Source organism: Somniosus microcephalus, chromosome 12 (genome assembly GCF_052327205.1).
Source record: "Somniosus microcephalus isolate GS21.2 chromosome 12, FLI_Smic_1.0, whole genome shotgun sequence".
Taxonomy (NCBI): Eukaryota; Metazoa; Chordata; class Chondrichthyes; order Squaliformes; family Somniosidae; genus Somniosus; species Somniosus microcephalus.
The window spans coordinates 163,056,421-163,077,562 of record NC_140998.1 but is presented as its reverse complement, the minus strand read 5'-3'; the positions used below and the strand labels follow the sequence as shown (position 1 = coordinate 163,077,562).

Here is a 21,142-nt window from a genome sequence, read left to right as displayed (position 1 = left end):
ATTCTATTGTAAGGGGAATAGATAGGCGTTTCTGCGGCCGCAAACGAGACTCCAGGATGGTGTGTTACCTCCCTGGTGCAAGGGTCAAGGATGTCTCAGAGCGGCTGCAGAACATTTTGGAAGGGGAGGGTGAACAGCCAGTTGTCGTGGTGCATATAGGTACCAACGATATAGGTAAAAACCGAGATGAGGTCCTAAAAGCTGAATATAGGGAGTTAGGAGGTAAATTAAAAAATAGGACCTCAAAGGTAGTAATCTCAGGATTGCTACCAGTGCCACATGCTAGTCAGAGTAGAAATAGAAGGATATTTCAGATGAACATGTGGCTGGAGGAATGGTGCAAGGGGGAGGGATTCAAATTTCTGGGACATTGGAACCGGTTCTGGGGGAGGTGGGACCAGTACAAAACAGACGGTTTGCACCTGGGCAGGGCCGGGACCGATGTCCTAGGGGGAGTGTTTGCTAATGCTCTGGAGGAGGGTTTAAACTAAAATGGCAGGGGGTTGGGAACCTGAGCGGAGAGACAGAGGAAAGGGGAACAAGGATAAAAGCAAAAGACAGGAAGGAGAAAAACAAAAGTGTCAGGCAGAGAAATCAAGGGTTTAAATCAAACATGGCCACAGTAAATAATAATTCTAAAAGATCTAAGAGCGTTAAAAAAACAAGCCTGAAAGCTTTGCGTCTTAATGTAAGGAGCATTCGTAATAAGGTGGATGAATTAGCTGCGCAAATAGAAGTAAACGAATATATGATTGGGATTATGGAAACATGGCTCCAGGGTGACCAAGGCTGGGAACTCAATATCCCAGGGTATTCAATATTCAGGAAAGATAGGCAAAAAGGAAAAGGAGGTGGGGTAGCATTGCTGGTTAAAGAGGGGATTAACACAATTGAAAGGAAGGATATTAGCCTGATGATGTGGAATCTGTATGGGTAGAACTGAGAAATACCAAGGGGCAGAAAACGTTAGTGGGAGTGGTATATAGACCTCCAAACAGTAATGCGGAGGTCGGGGATGGCATTAAACGGGAAATTAGAGAAGCGTGCAATAAGGGCACAGCAGTTATCATGGGTGACTTTAATCTACATATAGATTGGGCTAACCAAATTAGTAACAATACTGTGGAGGAGGAAATCCTGGAGTGTATACGGGATGGTTTCCGGAACCAATATGTCGAGGAACCAACTAGAGATCAGGCCATCTTAGACTGGGTATTATGTAATGAGAAAGGATTAATTAGCAATCTTGTTGTGAGAGGCCCCTTGGGTCAGAGCGATCATAATATGATAGAATTCTTCATTAAGATGGAGAGTGAAATAGTTGACTCGGAGACTAGGGTCCTGAATTTAAATAAAGGAGACTACGATGGTATGAGGTGCGAGTTGGGTAGGATTGATTGGGGAATGACACTCAAAGGGTTGATGGTGGATGGGCAATGGCAAACATTCAAAGATCGCATGGATGAACTGCAGAATTTGTTCATCCCAATTTGGCATAAAAATAAAACAAAAAAGGTGACTCAACCGTGGCGAACAAGGGAAATTAGGGATAGCATAAGATCCAAGGAGAGGACATATAAATTGGCCAGAAAAAGCAGTAAACCTGAGGATTGGAAGCAGTTTAGGATTCAACAAAGGAGGACAAAGGGATTAATTAAGAGGGGGAAAAATAGAGTATGAGAGTAAGCTTGCAGGGAACATAAAAACTGACTGTAAAAGCTTTTATAGATATGTGAAGAGAAAAAGATTGGTGAAGTCAAGCGTAGGTCCCTTGCAGTCAGAATCAGGGGAATTTATAATGGGGAACAAAGAAATGACAGACCAATTAAATACATACTTTGGTTGTGTCTTCACAAAGGAGGACACAAATAACCTCCCAAAGATGTCGGGGAACATAGGGTCTAATGAAAGGGAGGAACTGATAGAAATCAGTATTTGTAGGGAAGTGGTGTTAGGGAAATTGATGGGATTGAGGGCTGATAAATCCCCAGGGCCTGATAATCTACATCCTAGGGTACTTAAGGAAGTGGCCCTAGAAATAGTAGATGCATTGCGGGTCATCTTCCAAAATTCGACAGACTCTGGAACAGTACCCATGGATTGGCGGGTAGCTAATGTTACCCCACTGTTCAAAAAGGGTGGTAGAGAGAAAACGGGGAATTACAGACCGGTAAGCCTGACATCGGTAGTGGGGAAAATGCAAGAGTCCATTATAAAGGATGTAATAGCAGAGCACTTGGAAAAAAGTGACCGGATCAGACAAAGTCAACATGGATTTACAAAAGGTAAATCGTGCTTGACTAATCTACTCAAATTTTTTGAGGATGTAACTGGTAAAATAGATAAGGGAGAACCAGTGGATGTGGTGTACTTGGACTTTCAAAAGGCTTTCGATAAGGTCCCGCAAAAGAGATTAGCATGTAAAATTAAGGCACATGGGATTGGGGGCAAGGTATTGACTTGGATAGAGAACTGGTTGGCAGACAGAAAGCAAAGAGTTGGAATAAACAGCTCTTTTTCCGAGTGGCAGGCAGTGACTAATGGGGTACCGCAGGGACTGGTCCTTGGACCCCAGCTATTCACAATATATATTAATGATCTGGATGAGGGAACTAGATGTAATATCTCCAAGTTTGCAGACGACACAAAGCTGGGTGGGTGTGTGTGCTGTGAGGAGGATACCGAGAAACTCCAGTATGATTTGGACAGGTTGGGTGATTGGGCAGAAGCATGGCAGATGCAATATAACGTGGATAAATGCGAGGTTATCCACTTTGGTGTCAAAAACAGGAAGGCAGATTATTATCTGAATGGCAATAGATTGGGAGAAGGGGAAGTGCAACGAGACCTGGGTGTCCTTGTGCACCAGTCGCTGAAGGTAAGCATGCAGGTGCAGCAGGCGGTTAAGAAGGCAAATGGTATGTTGGCCTTCATAGCGAGAGGGTTTGAGTACAGGAACAAGGATGTCCTGCTGCAGTTGTATAGGGCCTTGGTGAGACCACATCTGGAGTATTGTGTGCAGTTTTGGTCGCCTTATCTGAGGAAGGATGTTCTTGCCATGGAAGGACTGCAGCGAAGATTCACCAGGCTGATACCTGGGATGGCAGGAATGACGTATGAGAGATTGGGTCGATTGGGCTTGTACTCGCTGGAGTTTAGAAGAATGAGAGGGGATCTCATCGAAACTTATAAAATTCTAACAGGACTAGACAGACTAGATGCTGGAAGGATGTTCCCGATGGCCAGGGAGTCCAGAGCCAGGGGTCACAGTCTAAGGATAAGGGGTAAGCCATTTAGGACAGAGATGAGGAATAATTTCTTCACCCAGAGAGTGGTGAACCTGTGGAATTCTCTACCAAAGAAGGCAGTAGAGGCCAATTCATTAAATATATTCAAGAAGGAGTTGGATATATTTCTTAAGGCTAGGGGGATCAAGGGATATGGAGAGAAGGCAGGAACAGGGTACTGAATTTGGACGAACAGCCATGATCTCATTGAATGGCGGAGCAGGCTCGAGGGGCCAAATGCTGTATAACTGCAGCAAGACTTCCCTGTTTTTATACTCCATCCCCCTTGCAATAAAAGCCGAGATTCCATTGGCCTTCCTGATCACCTGCTGTACCTGCATACTAACTTTTTGTGTTTCATGCACTAGGACCCCCAGATCCCTTTGTACTGTAGCACTTTGCAGTTTCTCTCCATTTAGATAATAACTTGCTCTTTGATTTTTTCTGCCAAAGTGCATAACCTCACACTTTCCAACATTATATTGCATCTGCCAAATCTCTGCCCACTCACTTAGCCCGTCTATGTCCTTTTGCAGGTTTTTTATGTCCTCCTCACTCACTGCTTTCCCTCCCATCTTTGTATCATCGGCAAACTTGGATATGTTGCACTCGGTCCCTTCCTCCAAATCGTTAATATAGATTGTAAAGAGTTGGGGTCCCAGCACTGACCCCTGCGGAACACCACTGGTTACTGATTGCCAGCCCGAGAACGAACCATTTATCCCAACTCTTTGTTTTCTGTTAGATAGCCAATCTTCCACCCATGCCAGTATATTACCCCCAATCCCGTGATTTTTTATCTTGATCAGTAATCTTTTGTGTGGAACCTTGTCAAATGCCTTTTGGAAGTCCAAATACAGAACATCCACTGGTTCCCCTTTATCCACCCTGTATGTTACGTCCTCAAAGAATTCAAGCAAATTTGTCAAACATGACTTCCCCTTCATAAAACCATGCTGACTCTGTCCTATTAAATTATGTTTATCCAAATGCTCTGTTACTGTTTCCTTAATAATGGACTCCAACATTTTGCCAACCACAGATGTTAGGCTAACTGGTCTATAGTTTCCAGCTTTTTGTCTACTTCCCTTCTTAAATAAGGGTGTTACATTAGCAGTTTTCCAATCTGCCGGGACCTTTCCTGAGCAGGGGGGGTGGGGGGGCGGCGGTAGTGTCTACTCTCCCGTGAGGCAAAACCTGCTGGGAGCCAGATCCCGGGCCATAAGAGGCCCAGAAGGTAAATTTGAAATTGATTTTCAGGTTTTCTTGTGGGCCAGGAGTGCTCCTTTGATCCTCACAATGAAGTCTTGGGCCTTCCTTACACCGGGCTACCCACCCACCCTCCCTCCCGACTGTGGCAGGAACACGCTACCCCGGTTCCGATCGCTGACAGACTACTCCTCCCCCCTCCCCCACTCCCGATCGCGGCCACGAGCCTCACTAACTGCCAGGGACCGCCTCTTGCTGCTTGTTCGTGCACCCGCCTGCCGGCCAGGGTGTCGGTCTGTCCAGTCTGTCGGACAGGAGACTGCAGCATTTTATTATACGAGGCCCTGCCATGGAGATCGGCAGGGTCTCCACGTCCCCGGCCTTGCTGAGTTCTTCGGCCAATTACGGCCTCCCTTGCACCCTCCCTGTTAATATCAGGGCCTGGGTGCCCAAACTGGGAAAGAGTTCCATTTCCCTGAACTAACACCCTTCATTTTGATGAGCACAAAGATTACACAAACTATTTATCAGAAATATGTTATCAATTCAACTCAGACACATACTCACCAGGTCGAACCCGACACCCCAACGATGTAAGTTATACAGTCCAAGATGTTCGACTTCTGCAACCCTAATAGAGCGCCATAAAGGGATGTCATTGCTCGTGTTCCACCCCCCGAGCCAAGGATTGCTATAACAGGTACCTGTAAATTACAAACACAATGAATCAGAGCGCCATAAAGGGATGTCAATGCTTGCATTCCACCCTCGAGCCAAGGATTGCTATAACAGAATCATAGAATTCGACAGCGCAGAACGAGTCCGTTCGGCCCATTTTGTCCGTGCCGGCTCTTTGAATGTGCTACCCAATTAGTCCCACTCCCCCGCTCTGTACCTGTACAGGTACCTGTAAATCGTTCGACACAATGAACCAGAACACTGTTCATCTACACAGTGCATGTAAATCTGGGGCAAATGTATTTCCCTTATTCTAATGAGAGAAACTGAGTCAGATGTAAGCATTAGATGGCTCCCATATAGAGCATAGAGTACAAAAGCAAGGAAGCTACGGTAAACCTTTATAAATCACTGGTTGGAGCTCAACAGGAACAAGGTGGCCAATTCTGGGCACCACTTTAGAAAGGATGTCAAGGCTTTGGAGAGGATGCAGAGGAGATTTATTATAATGGTACTAGGGATAAGTGAATTCAGTTATGTGGAGAGACTGGAGAAGCTGGGGTTGTTCTTAGAGCAAAGGGGAGATTTAATAGAGGTTTTCAAAATTATGAGGGGTTTTGATAGAGTAGATAGGGAGAAACTGTTTCCAATGGTAGGAGGGTCGGTAACCAGAGGATACAGATTTAAGATAATTGGCAAAAAATCCAGGGGGTAGATGAGGAGACTTTTTTTACTCCGCGAGTTACATGGCTTGAAAAGGTGGTAGAAGCAGATTCAATAGTAACTTTCAAAAGGGAATTGGATATATTCTTACAAAAAGAAAAATTTGCAGACCTATGGGGAAAGAGTGGGTCTAATTGGATAGCTTTTTCAGACAGCCAGCACAGGCACAATGGGCCTGTATGATTCTGAGTGGTTAACAGCAAATATAATTCCTCTCTTCAAAAAGGAAGACAGAACTAATCCAGGGAACTAGTGACCAGATAGCTTGACGTCAGTGGTAGGAAAGATACTAAAAAATAGTCAGCATGAATTTCTAAAAAGATAGTCATGTTCAGCCAACCTTTTTGAATTCGTTTAAGTAACAGAAAGTGTAGATAAGGGCAATGCAGTGGATGTGATATACAATATATGGACTTTGAGAAGGCTTTCGATAAGGTGCCATCTTATGGTAATACTCATGACTAAGGTCAGGGTGTGTGGAATCAGGGGCCATGTAGCAGAATGGATTGAACGCTACAAAAACAGAAAACACAGGGTATAAGTTAAAGAAAGATTCTCGGACTGGCAAAAAGTGGGAAGTGGTGTCCCGCAGGGATCGGTGCTGGGACCACTGTTGTTCACTATATATATGGTGTCGAAATTTACAGACGATACCAAATTTGGGGGGGTGGGGGGAAGGGAGGGGTTATAGCTAATAAATTGTGGAGGACTGCACCAAAATGCAGGAAGACATAAACAGGCTTGCAGCCTGAGTGGATAAATGGCAAATGAAATTCAATAAAGGAAAGTGTGAGGTGGTTCATTTTGTTAAGAGTAATAAGGAGGTCACTTATTCCTTGGAAGGCAAGAAACTAAGTGGGGTAGAGGAGCAAAGAGGTCTGGGAAAACAGATACATAAATCCCTAAAAGTAGTAACACAGTTGATAAGGCCACATACAATGCAAACAAATTATTGGGGTTAAATTCTAGGGAAAAAGGATACATAAGCAGGGAGGTAATGTTAAATTTATATAGCGCCTCAGTTAGCCCACACTTGGTAAAGATTGGTCTCTGCCCGTTTGGAGAGGCAGTGTGCACTCGAGGAAAGAGGCCCGGGGATCGATAGAAATAGGTCCTTGGGCTGCATCTGAGTAATTGGTGCTGGTCACGCCGCCACAGGCAGCTCGCCCAACGGAAGACATCAATTTCGGACCAGCTGACTCACTGGCAGCTGCCCGCAGTGAAGTGCCGGGAGGGAGGTTGGAGTGGGCTATGGGGGTGGGGGGAGCAATTGCGAGTCCTGTGGCATTCAGGGAGCACTCCTACTACTCCTGGCTCCACAGGAAGGTGACTTTTTAAAAAACAAAACTGTAGAAACTTACCTTTGGTTGACGGCCTCACAAATTTGGCAGTGAAACATCGCCTGAGCAGACTGGGCTAACTTGATATGCTTTGTGGAGAGAGAAACTGAGTTAACATTTCAGGTCGATGACCTTTCCTCACAATGTACTTTTTCCAGTTCTGACCAAAGGTGATCGACCTGAAACGTTAACTCTGTATCTCTCTCCACAGATGCTGCCTGACCTGCTGAGTATTCCTTTTGCCTAGCACCATCATCCCTTTTGTTTTTTAATCTCTCCTGCCTTCCCTTTTGTTCTTTCCTCCCCTCCTCCCTTTCCCTGCCCTTACACTTGCTTAAAAATCTGTTACATCTCTAACTTTTTCCAGTTCTGACGAAGGGTCGTCGACCTGAAACGTTAACTCTGTTTCTCTCTCCACAGATGCTGCCTGACCTGCTGAGCATTTTCTATTTTTATTACTAATCTCTCCCATGTTGGTGTAAGCATCCTATGTGCCAAGAGCTTAGTTGGTCATGACCAAGTCCTCAGGGGGCATGGGCCAGAATGCAAAACAGCCTCTAATTTGGCAATCCCATATTGAGAAGCTTTAGGATGTCTGATGTGAGAAATGGAAGATATCACTCGAATGCAACAGCTTCTGAGGTTTGGGCTGAGGTGCAATACTATGGCAGAGTAGAGGAAGCTATGCCTGTGTTTGGGAGTTGGGCTCCAATAGTAAGAGACTTCCTATGACCAAGCCACCTACCCCATTTTACAGTCACTATTGTACTGATGACGCAGGGCCTGAGACTGCCACTCAGACACAAAGCGCTGGTGTTTCTACAACTGCAGTTTGAGACGGACACACATAATACATCTGTAACAGCTTCCCACTGCTTCACATCATAAATAAGAATTATTGGGGGAAAGTTTTATATAACTTCAAAAGTAAAATTATTAGCATGTAGTTAGTCGCAGCCCTATGTGCAGTGCTAAGTGTTAGGGTAGGAGTTACTTAAACAGCAGAAAATAGGGCTTCTTCTCCCCCTCCCCGCCCAGTGAAGGTTGCGTTTTCAGCTCATTGCATCCTTTGCTTCATACATGATTGTCCTTAGGGGTCTTCTTTAGTTTGAGTGCCGTCTTCAGTGCCCGTGCGCTAAATTTCTTTCTCTTTACAAGGAACTCCTTTTCCGGGTCACAGATGTCAAAACTCAGGCGCACGTCAAGATCTTCAAAGCTGTGCAACAAGGACATTCACAGTCAAACCCAACCCGTTTGTAAGGTGAGAGGTGTAGCTGTAAGGAAAGGGTTAATCAGACAGTCTTGAAATCTGCTAATCTTATACTGCTATTGATTTCTCTCTATATTGTAGCAATAGTGACCTTTAGCTTTTACCTGTTAAGTGAGTAAGTATAAGTCAAGTTAGACCACTGAACTGTTGAATTAAGGCTAACCTTAAAGCAATGGTCAGTTTAGATAATAAACTTAATTAAAAGACAGCCCAGTGCATATATTTCAGAGAGCTGTAATTAGTTGATAAGTTCTGCAGAAGGGAACATCTGCGACCACATACAGGCAGAGAAGCTCCCTTTATTCATTCGTAAAGGCCTTGAAGATAAGCACCCGGAGAAAGATCACAGATAGGAACAGGAGTAAGCCATTCAGCCCCTCGAGCCTTTTCCGTCATTCAATTAGATCATGGCTGATCTGGAAAGTTATGGATTGTGGTCAAGTTGGGAGTTGTACCAGTCTATGGAAAAATAACTCGTAAAAACCAAATTTATTGATAAGGGACCAAGTCCTTAAAATTATGAAGCTGTATGAGGTAATGCAGTAACGTCTGGATTGCTACACAGAAGGGGTGAAAAGAGGAATAAAAAGTGGGTGTTGAAACAGATACTTTAGAATTCGTTTAAGGTCTGATCAATCTTAAAAGCAAGCTTGGAACTGTAACTTCGAATCATAGAATCTTACAGCACAGAAGGAGGCCATTCGGCCCAGCATTCATGTGCGGCTCTTTGAAAGAGTTATCCAATTAGTCCCACTCCCCTGCTCTTTCCCCATAACCCTGAAATTTTTGAAAGTTATTATTGAATCTGCTTCCATTACCCTTTCAGTCAGTGCATTCCACATCATAACAAGTCGCTACGTTAAAAAATTCTTCTCATCTTTGGCTCTTTTGCCAATTACTATAAATCTGTGTCCTCTGCTTATCGACCCTTTTGCTAGTTAAAACAGAAGTCCCATATCCGTGGTATCATTCTGCTAAACCTCCTCTGCACCCTCTCTAAGGCCTTGACATCTTTCCTAAAGTGTGATGCCCAGAATTAGAAACATTACTCCAGCTGAAGCCTAACTAGTGGTTTGCCAGCCCATGGAAAAATAAATTAGCAAAATAAAGCAAAGTTTGAAGTTAATTAATTGTTTTGAGAGGACGAGAACATTTTTCCCCAAGGTGTCATGGAGCGACAAATAAGTGAAAGTTTGGATGTGCTCACTTTCAATTCCTTTCCTGCTGACCCTGAGAAAGTTGTACTGTAGATACTGGGTTGCGTTCATTACTTAACTGAGAAACATCTCTTTAGAATCCCAAACTAATTCCTTGGAACCTGCAGGATCTGAACTGGGCTATGTTTCCCAACCACTTACTTATGAATGGGCAATCAATCGTTACGACTTGTGTCTCAATCTCCCAAAAGCTGCGAAAGGAATGCAGGAGGAGAAGAACTGGTTATGCAGAATCCCACATGCTCAAACCAAGAGAGTGGTGTTTACAGTAATCAATGCCAAATATGGGACTGGGTGGTGTATTTGTAAATTAACGCTTCCAAGTTTATTCATGGATTGCATTAGTGCTTAGCACTGTGAAAATAAATCTAGCCGCCAATACTGTGTGCATGTAGGTTACAGTAGTCAGACAGGTGCTATTTCCTTAGTAAGAGTTTTAGAAATGCTTTCTTTCAGATATAATACATTATTTCTGAATTTCTTTTATTACTGGACAGTGTGGAATAAGAGATCTGATGAAGCTGAGTTTTTTTTATGTGCGTGAATTCTCTGGCTAAAACTCACAAGGTTTTGTCGTAAGTGCTGCTGTTAAGTATGTGTTTAATTATTGTTTGTTTAATCAATCTGTGAACAAAGAGAGTGCATGGCAGTTGCAGTGTGGGTACAAAATTGGCCAAGAGACAGAAAGCAGAGAGTAGTGGTGAAGAGTTGTTTTTCAGACTGGAGGGAAGAATACCGTGGTATTCCCCAGGGGCCAGTATAGGACCACTACTCTTTTTGATATATATTAATGATCTAAACTTGGGTATACAGGGCATAATTTCAAACTTTGCAGATGTCACAAAACTTAGATATGTAGTAAACAGTGAGGATAGTGGCATACTTCAGGAGGATAGAGAGACACATGGCAGATGAAATCTAATGCAGAAGTGTCAAGTGATGCATTTTGAAAAAGAATGACAGGCAATATATACTGATTTAAAAAATTCATTCTCAGGATGTGGGTGTCGCTGGCAAGGCCAGCATTTATTGCCCATCTCTAATTGCCCTCGAGAAGGTGGTGGTGAGCCGCCTTCTTGAACCGCTGCAGTCCGTGTGGTGAAGGTACTCCCACTGTGCTGTTAGGGAGGGAGTTCCAGGATTTTGACCCAGCGATGAAGAAGGATCGGCAATATACTTCCAAGTCAGGATGATGTGCGACTTGGAGGGGAACTTGGAGGTGGTGGTGTTCCCATGCGCCTGCTGCCCTTGTCCTTCTAGGTGAGAGGTCGTGGGTTTGGGAGATGATGTCAAAGAAGTCTTGGTGAGTTGCTGCAGTGCATCTTGCAGATGGTACACACTGCAAACATGCTGCGCCGGTGGTGGAGGGAGTGAATGTTTAAGGTGGTGGATGGGGTGCCAATCAAGTGGGCTGCTTTGTCCTGGACAAAAGAAAAAGACTTGCATTTATACAGCGCCTTTCACGACCACCAGACGTCTCGAAGCGCTTTACAGCCAATTAAATACTTTTGGAGTGTAGTCACTGTGGTAATGTGGGATGGTGTTGAGCTTCTTGAGTGTTGTTGGAGCTGTACTCATCCAGGCAAGTGGAGAGTATTCCATCACACTCCTGACTTGTGCCTTTTAGATGGTGGAAAGGCTTTGGGGAGTCAGGAGATGAGTCACTTGTCATAGATTACCTAACCTCTGACCTGCTCTTGTAGCCACAGTATTTATGTGGCTGGTCAATGGTGACCCCTAGGAAGTTACAAATGGTACAATTTTAAAGGTGGTACAGGAACAGAGAGACCTGGGGGTTCACATACACAAATCTTTGAAGGTGGCAGGAAAAGTAGATCAGGTTGTTAGAAAAACCATACCGAATCCTTGCCTTTATAAATAGAGGTATAGAGTACAAATGAAAGGAAGGTATGCTAAACCTTTATAAATCACTAGTTAGGCCTCAGCTGGCATATTGTGTCCAATTCTGGGCACCATACTTTAGGAAGGATGTCAAGGCCTTGGAGAGGAGATGTACTAAAATGGTACCAGGGATGAGGAACTTCAGTTACATTGAGAGACAAGAAAAGCTGGGATTGTTCTCCTTGAAGCAGAGAAGGTTAAGGGGGGATTTAATAGAGGTGTTCAAAATAATGAAGAGTTTTGAGGAGTAAATAAGGAGAAACTTTTTCCACTGGCAGGAGGGTCGGTAACCAGAGGAAACAAATTTAAGATCATTGGCAAAAGAACCAGAGGAGAATTTTTTTTGTTTATGCAGCAAATTGTTACGATCTGGAATGCACTGCTTGCAAGGGTGGTGGAAGCAGATTCAATAGTAACTTTCAAAAAGGAATTGAAAAGGAAAATTTGCAGGGCTAGGGGGAAAGAGCAGAGGAGTAGGACTAACTGGACAGCTCTTTCAAAGAGCCGGCACAGGCACGGTGGCTGAATGGCCTCCTTCTGCACCGTACGATTCTATGTTTCTAACATCTGACATTTAATGTTGTGAATGTTTTGAGGAGTAAGAACACCTACTATAAAACTGATTTCATCACAGCCCATTTTGGTTTGATCAGGTTTTGTGTTAGTCAACATAGAGCATAACCTTGCTACTTTTGAAACATTGAATTAACCACTCAATAAAAGATGTGTTCAGACATTAAAAAGTATTACAGGAAACTTTGTGCTATCCGGAAGTTGAATGTCCGGCAACTTTGATCTAACGGCAGAAATCAGCAGCCGTTTTGGTTAGGTGTTTTTTTTTCTCCTAGCATTCTTTTCACAGGCAGGCTCTGGAAAGCGTCTTTGTCGCTTAGGAACAGCTTCAGAGACGCTTCCAAGCTACTGGGCCGAGTGTTTACAAGCTGTTGCTGAGCAACAATGTTTGTGGTCAGACACGGCAGGCGCTAGAAAGCGCCTCTGTATCTTAGCAACAGCTTCAGAGACGCTTCCAAGCCACGGGCCAAGTGTTTACAAGCTGTTGCTGAGCAACAGTGTTTGTGGTCAGATACTGCGATGAAAAGCTCCTATCTGATAACATTGACGCTGGTCTATCCGGAGCTTTTAAAAAAACGGCAGTAGCTCGGTCCCATGGGTGCCGGATAGCACAAAGTTTCCTGTAATGAGAAATTATATATTTATAAGGGACACTGTGTGCATGATGCTGCACATCTTGTGTCTGTATAATTGAAAAAACACAAAATGGCTACTTTTCACATATAAAATGGCTGCTTTGTCTTTTTAGTCAGTAAAAAATTGCTGTATCTACTGGAAAAAAGGTGAAGAAGAACTTGTGTAACTTGATTAATTATCCCCATATTCCTTGCTTGTGTTTATTTTAAAGAATGAATGAGACATACTCTCAAGATTGATTGAATATACCCATATTTAAGGCCTCATATGATATTTGATCACATGACATTTGCCCACTGTATGCAAATCTTATTGTATTCACTTAGTTGAGTGTCTCAGTATCACCAAGCCCTGAATAAAATATGACTTTCTGTTTTATGAGATGAATAACATAATTTATAAATCAAAGAACACAAAAGAATAAAAAGGTTTAAATAAAAACTACTTCTGTGATGCTTCTACAGTATCGACTGCAATGAGAAACACCAAGTAAATACCATTGATTCAACAAAAACATCAATATAAGTAACTTCTAAATAAAGATTCCATACAATTTTTTGTAACTTTTTACAATACACAGCAAGTTATAAAAATAAAAAACCAAAACCAAACCTCATTGAATTCACTGACTCCCACACTCCACTGCTGAAGCCCAACTTCAGGGAGGTGAAGCTCAGTCCTTAGGGAGCAGCATGTAATAGCTGCCTGACTCACGGACCAAAACACATTATACAATAGCGCACATCACCAGCCGACATGAACTCTCCTACCCTTAGTGTAGGAAATAATCAAGATAATCGCAAGATTATCGTATGCCGGCAACATGCAGAGCACGGAGGTCATCAGGTAGGGCAGTGTGCAGCGCTGATTGCAGGCCGTCATTGCCGTTTTGGAAGGCCCCAGTGAATCAAGACGCCCTGTGCTGACCTCGCTCAGCAGAAAATAACGGTAAATGGTATGATGGCCCCCCTCACCTGCGCTATTTAAAGGGATCGCGCAGGATTACAGGCAAATTGCTGGATTATTACTTTCGGCTGCTGCTCGAATTCTAGGCAATTTTTGTTGAGTTCTAGGACTGTTGAAAAGTTGAATTTGTCTGTACAGACAGAGGTCTGGCTGCTGTTGCACTCCTATTGCTGCTGAATCCTTCACAAATGATCTGCCTCGAGGTTGCCTATAGGAATGAGGCATAACAGGGAGTGTGAAGGGCGACACCAGCGCAGGATAAGCTGCCAGAAGAGGGAGGAGGAGCAGGACATGCAGCAGCAGACCATATCCATAGAGGGTCTTCAGGGAGCACTTCCCCAACCTGAACTTCACTGAGGAGTAATATCTGAGGCACCTTTGCTTCACCAGGGGTCACCAAGCTACATCACCAGCTGCAACTACAACTCCAGCCTCATACCAGGGCATGGACAGTGACTGTGGCTGTCAAGGTCACCGTCGCCCTCAACCTTTATGCCACGGGCTCCTTTCAGGTGCAACAGGTGACCGTAGCAACATCTCCCAGTTTGCAGCATCAGGGAGGTCACTGTGGCTCTCTACACGAGGAGGAACACCGACATCTCCTTCCCCACTGACAGAGAAGCAGGGTGAGAGAGCACGGGGTTTTGCCCGCAAGGCAGGTTCCCCCAGGGTGCAAGGTGCCACTGACTGCCGCACATGGCTTTGCATGCTCCCCATCACAACCCTGCAATATTTATCAATCGAAATGGATTCCACTCAACGTACAACTGGTTTGCGACCACAGACAGTGCATCATCCAGATCTGTGCCCACTATCCTGGCAGTAGACACGATGCCTTCATCCCGCGGCAGTCCCCTCTGCCACCTTTATTCCAACCAGGCTACCAAGTTAAAGGCTGGCAATGGGTGACATGGCTCATGACTCTGGTTAGGAATCCACGCACAGTAGGAGTACAATGAGAGCCCTGCTGTCACAAGCAACATCATCAAACAGACAATCAGCATCCACAAACGTTTCTGCTGCCTGGACCGTTCAGGCGGAGCCCTGCAGTACAGCGTTGGGTGGGTATCCAGATTTGTCATCATCTGCTGCATGCTCTACAACTTCGCCATCATGAGGGGCCAGCCCTCATTACCACCTGCGAACCGATAAACTGAAGAGGAGCAAAAAGAGGAGGAGGAAGAGAGACAGCAAGGAAGATAGCCTCTTTCTGTCAGGGCTCTACGAGATCAGCTGAGGAAGCGCTTCCACTAACCTCAACTCCAAGTCCCCATTCACCAGCAATCACCTTTCTTCTTACAATAACCATCACATCGTCCTCGTCTCTCACTATCTCCCTCACTTGACTGCAGACATAAAAACCAACATCAAATGCAAATCCCAAACGAACTTTATCAGATCACTAATGGCATAATGCACACAAAATGAAACTAATCAGCCTTGTGCATTCCCTTAATGCCCGTCTTTTGTGTTCCTTTGCCTATCCTAGTGCTACTACGAGATGCTTCACCAGTGGCTGTAACATGGCTGGTGGAAGACTCCTGTGCTTCCATTGAGGAAACTGCAGATGGCCTTGGAAGTCGACCGCGAGCAGCTCTGGACCTAGAAGGCCCCACTTCAGAATGCAGCATCGCGGCCTGGTTGGACTGGCTGGCTGACAGGCAACAGCATGGGCACTGGCACAGTGGCAGGGGTGGGAGCAGGAATGCGGTCATCCTGAGAGAGGACAGTAGGTTCGTGCTCCATGGAGCCACTGCCACTCTCCCAGAGCAGTGTCTCAGCAATCCCAGTAATCTGTTGGAGAACAGATTGCTGGACTGCTGTGAAGTCCTGGAAGCCCCTTTCAACAATGGCACCCACAGCCACAATAGCAACAGTCTGAGCTTCCGGGGAGCAGTCTGAAATTCCAATGTAGCAGCTTGAGCTTTTTTGGAAGGGTTTGTGTTGCAATGGAAGCTGTCAGATTGGAACCCACCATGTTAGAGCATCTCGTGACCACAGGTAAGCTGATCAAGGTGACCACCCATTCCATGCTGGAAAGGATGGGCTTCGTGTTCTGCACAAAACCATGTGTTGAGTTGGAGATGGACTCCTCCATGCTCCTTGACATTGTGCACAAGCTAACTGGCAGCCTTCCCAGTGCATCAAGCATTTCTTGGTGTATGCCCATTAACCTTCTTCAGTAGCCTGTCCCATCAAAGTCATCATCTGCGTCCTCTACAGCCGACCTCGCCCTCCAGCGAGCTGGCACCTGTGGCCTCCTGCCCCCTCCCCCTAGTGCCCGGTGACTCACCACGTGCAGATACCACCTCTAACCTAACCACACCGCGCAGTGTCAATCTCTAAGCTTAGAGTGTAAGATCGAGTGACGGTGCATTTTCATCGTCGCTCTCTTCATCCTCCTCCAGTGGCCAAGGACCTTCAACATCCTGGGGAGCTGAAATGAAAAAGGGTTAGGTTGTGGTGTGGGGAGAACAGAGAGGAAGAAATGTGTGCTGGCACCATATGCAGCTTCTCAAGAGTTTAAAAAAAAAATTCATTCATGGGATGTGGGCATCGCCGGCAAGGCCAGCATTTATTGCCCATCCCTAGTTGTCCCAGAGAAGGTGGTGGTGAGCCGCCTTCTTGAACCGCTGCAGTCCGTGTGGTGAAGGTACTCCCACAGTGCTGTTAGTGAGGGAGTTCGAGGATTTTGACCAAGCGACGATGAAGGATCAGCAATATATTTCCAAGTCAGGATGGTCTGTGACTCGGAGGAGAATTTGGAGGTTGTGGTGTTCCCATGGCCTGCTGCCCTTGTCCTTCTAGGTGGTAGAGGTCACGGGTTTGGGAGGTGCTGTCGAAGAAGCCTTGGCGAGTTGCTGCAGTGCATCTTGTAGATGTTACACACTGCAGCCACGGTACGCTGATGGTGGAGGGAGTGAATGTTTAAGGTTGTGGATGGGGTGCTGGTCAAGTAGACTGCTTTGTCCTGGATGGTGTCGAGCTTCTTAGTGTTGTTGGAGCTGTACTCATCCAGGCAAGTGGAGAGTGTTCCATCACACTCCTGACTTGTGCCTTGACGGAAAGGCTTTGGGGGTCAGGAGGTGCGACACTCACTGCAGAATACCCAGCCTCTGACCTGCTCTTGTAGCCACAGTATTTATGTGGCTGGTCCAGTTCAGTTTCTGGTCAATGGTGACCTCCAGGATGTTGATGGTGAGGGATTTGGCGATGGTAATACCGTTCAATGTCGAGGGGAGGTGGCTACACTCTCTTGTTGGAGATGGTCATTGCCTGGAACATGTGTGGTGCGGAAGTTACTTGCCACTTATCAGCCCAAGCCTGAATGTTGTCCAGGTCTTGTTGCATGCATATCTGAGGAGTTGCGAATGGAACTGAACACTGTCCAATCATCAGCGAACATTCCCACTTCTGACCTTATGATGGAGAGAAGGTCATTGATGAAGCAGCTGAAGATGGGCCTCAGGCAATGCCCTGAGGAATTCCTGCAGCAATGTCCTGGGGCTGAGATGATTGGCCTTCAAAAGCCACAACCAGCTTCCAATGTGCTTAGTATGATTCCAGCCAGTGGAGAGTGTTCTCCCTGATTTCCACATTGACTTCAATCTTACTAGGGCTCCTTGGTGCCACACTTGGGCAAATGCTGCCTTGATGTCAAGGGCAGTCACTTTCACCTTACCTCTAGAATTCAGCTCCTTTGTCCATGTTTGGGCCAAGGCTGTAATGACGTCTGGAGCCAAGTGGTTCTGGCGGAACCCAAACTTGGTGAGCCAGTTATTGGTAAGTGCTGCTTAATAGCCCTGCCGATGATACCTTCCATCACTTTGCTGATGATTGAGAGTAGGCGGATAAGGTGGTAATTGGCTAGATTGGATTTGTCCTGCTTTTTGAGGACAGGACATACCTGGGCAATTTTCCACTTTGTTGGGTAGATGCCAGTGTTGTAGCTGTACTGGAACAGCTTGGCTAGAGGTGCGGCTAGTTCTGGGGCACAAAACTTTAGCTGAGATGGATCACCCACTTGGCACTTCTGGCTGAGGATGGTTGCAAATGCTTCAGCCTTGCCTTTTGCACTCACGTGCTGTGCTCTGCCATTATTGAGGTTGGGGATGTTCATGGTGCCTTCTCCTCCCGTTAGTTGTTTAATTGTCCACTAACATTGATGACTGGATGTGGCAGGACTGCAGAACATTGATCTGATCTGTAGGTTGTGGGATTGCTCAGCTCTGTCTATAGCCGGGATGTTGTCAGGGCCCATAGCCTTTGCTGTATCCAGTGCACTCAGCCGTTGCTTGATATCACATGGAGTGAAACAAATTGGCTGAAGACTGGCTTCTGTGATGTTGGGAACCTCAGGAGGAGGCAGAGATGGATCACCCACTTGGCACTTCTGGCTGAAGATGGTTGCAAATGCTTCAGCCTTGTCTTTTGCACTCATGTGCTGTGCTCTGCCATTACTGAGGATGGGGATGTTCATGGAGACTCCTCCTCCCGTTAGTTGTTTAATGGTCCGCCAACATTCACGACTGGATGTGGCAGGGCTACAGAGATTTGATCTGATCCGTTGGTTGTGGGATCGCTTAGCTCTAGTCTACAGTATGCTGCTGCTTCTGCTGTTTAGCATGCATGTGTTATAGCTTCCCCAGGTTGGCACCTCATCTTTAGGTACGCCTGGTGCTGCTCTTGGCATGCTCTTCTACACTCTTCATTGAACCAGGGTTGGTGCCCTGGCTTGATGGTAATGCTAGAGTGAGGGATATGCTGGGCCATGAGGTTACAGCTTGTGGTGGTATACAAATCAAAAAGCCACTACAAAGATGTATCACCACATGGACTGCAGCGGTTCAAGAAGACCACCACCTTCTCAAGGGCAACTAGGGATGGGCAATAAATGCTGACATTGCCAGCGACACCCACATCCTATGAACGAATAATAATAAAAAAAATTCTGCTGCTGCTGATTGCCCACAGCACCTCATGGATGCCCAGTTTTGAGCTACTTGATCTGTTCTGAATCTATCCCATTTAGCACGGTGGTAGTGCCACACAACACGATGGTGGGTGTCCTCAGAATATAGGACTTCATCTCCACAAGGACTGTGCGGTGGTCACTCCTACCAATACTGTCACAGACAGATGCAACTGCGATAGGTAGATTGAAGAGGACAAGGTCAAGTAGGTTTTTTCCTTGTGTTGGTTCTCTGACCACCTGCTGCAGGCCCAGTCTAGGAGCAATGTCCTTCAGGACTCAACCAGCTCGGTCAGTAGTGGTGTTACCGAGCCACTCTTGGTGATGGACATCGCAGTCCCCCACCCAGAGTACATTCTGTGCCCTTGCTACCCTCAGTGCTTCTTCCAAGTGGTGTTCAACATGGAGGAGTACTGATTCATCAGCTAAGGGAGGGTGATAGGTGGTAATCAGCAGGCGGTTTCCTTGCCCATGTTTGAGCTCATGCCATGAGACTGCATGGAGTCGAGTTAATGTTGAGGATCCCAGGGCCACTCCTTCCTAACTGTATACCACTGTGCCGCCACCCACTTCTGGTGGGTCTGTTCTGCCGGTGGGTCAGGACATACCCAACGATAGTGATGGAGGAGTTTGGGACGTTGGCTGAAAGGTATGATTCTGTGAGTATAACTATGTCAGGCTGTTGCTTGACTGGTCTGTGGGATAGCAATCCCAATTTTAACACAAGTCCCCTGATATTAGTGAGGAGGACTTTGCAGGGTCGACAAGACTGGGTATGCCTTTGCCATGTCCGAATCCGGTGCCGAGGTCGACGGCGGGTGATCCGGCCGGTTTTATTCTTATTGTTTTTCCTAGCAGTTTGATGCACCCAAGTGGTTTGCTAGCCCATTTTAGAGGGCAGTTAAGAGTCAACCACATTGCTGTAGGTCTGGAGTCACATAGGGATTTCCTTCCCTAAAGGACATTAATGAGTATGTGGAGTTAGTGAGAAGAGAGGAGGAGGGTTCCTCAGCGATTCCGCCAGCGTCGCCAGTGGCCACAGTCTCTGCCCTACCCCTTCCCATTCTGGACAACACCGTCTCTTGAATGGGAAACGAGTATGTAGTTACATTGCTCCTCCACCAGGGGCAGACTGCTGCCGTGTGTTTTGCGCCACCTTCTCCTGCAAGAAAGATAGAAGTGTGTTAGTGAGAGTCTCGTGATATGTCTGGGTGATGTGGCGATCATGTTTAAATAAACAGCTGCCAGTGTGTGAGAGATGTGAGTTGGGGCTCTGGAGTTTGCAAGTGCTGAGTGTTTGAGGGTAAGGTTAAGGTAATAAACTGAACTGAACTAAATAGATTGCAGGTAGGTGGGCGATGGGATTGCTGTGAATTCAGCAGTTGATGGAGCTATGGGAAGCCAATGAAGATTGATCTTACCTTAACAAGTCTTAGCAGATCATTGATCTTCTATCTGCACTGCATCCAGGTACGAGGAGCAATGCTCCTCGCATTCATCTCGTTGGTTACCTCCTCATCAGGTGCCTGGTAGGCTTCCTGCCCCTGGGCGATACAAAATGTCCATCCTCCTGTCTACCTCCTGCACCAAGGCTTCCAGTGCAGCATTGGAGATCATAAGAAATAGGAGCATAAGCGGGCAATTCAGCCCTTCGAACCTGCTCCGCCATGCAATCAGATCATGGCTGATTTTCTACCTCAACTCCAGCTTCCTGCACTATCCCCATATCCCTTGATTCCCTTAGTACCCAAAAATCTATCGATCTCTGTCCTGAATATACTCAACGGCTGAGTAGTCACACCCCTTTGAGGTTGAGAATTCCAATATTGACAACCCTTTGAGTGAAGGAATCGTTCCTCATCTCAGTCCTAAATGGCCGACCCCTTATGGAGACTGTGACCCCTAGTCCTAGACGCCCCAAGCCAGGGGAAACATCCTCTCAGCATCTACCCTGTTAAGCCCCTTAAGAATATTATATGTTTCAATGAGAGCACCTCTCATTCTTCTAAACTCTAGAGAAGATCGGGCTAGTCCACTCAATCTCTCCTCATAGGACAATCCCCTCTCCCATCCCAGGAATCAGTCTAGTGAACCTTCGTTGCACTCCCTCTGATGTAATAAAACTCACTACGCACTTGGTTTGAGTATAAAGCAAGGCTTTAATCAACTTGTTTCAGAACATGGAGGTCTAGTTGTACTTCACTAGTTCCTGTCTTACAAAATGTCCCTGGGCAAGCTGGGCCCACGCCCGAGTGTTTATACTCCTTGGACGGTGCCACCAGCTGGCCGTCCAGCATTATTTCATGAGTAGTTTCTTTATGATGATGAGATTTATAACATCCTCTATGGCAAGTATATCCTTCCTTACG

General features: G+C 45.8%; 1 protein-coding gene across 1 annotated transcript in view; it reads right to left on the bottom strand.

Annotated features, from left to right (window-relative positions):
- Positions 1 to 21,142, bottom strand: part of LOC147109670 (cytosolic phospholipase A2 zeta-like) — a 193,610-nt gene that overhangs the window by 47,459 nt on the left and 125,009 nt on the right. The window contains exons 11-12 of the mRNA XM_086003756.1: positions 8,318 to 8,453; positions 5,064 to 5,200 (exon numbers count right to left, since the gene is read on the bottom strand). Of these exons, the coding sequence (XP_085859882.1) occupies positions 5,064 to 5,200; positions 8,318 to 8,453 (273 nt within the window). The remainder of the gene's footprint in view (positions 1 to 5,063; positions 5,201 to 8,317; positions 8,454 to 21,142) is intronic.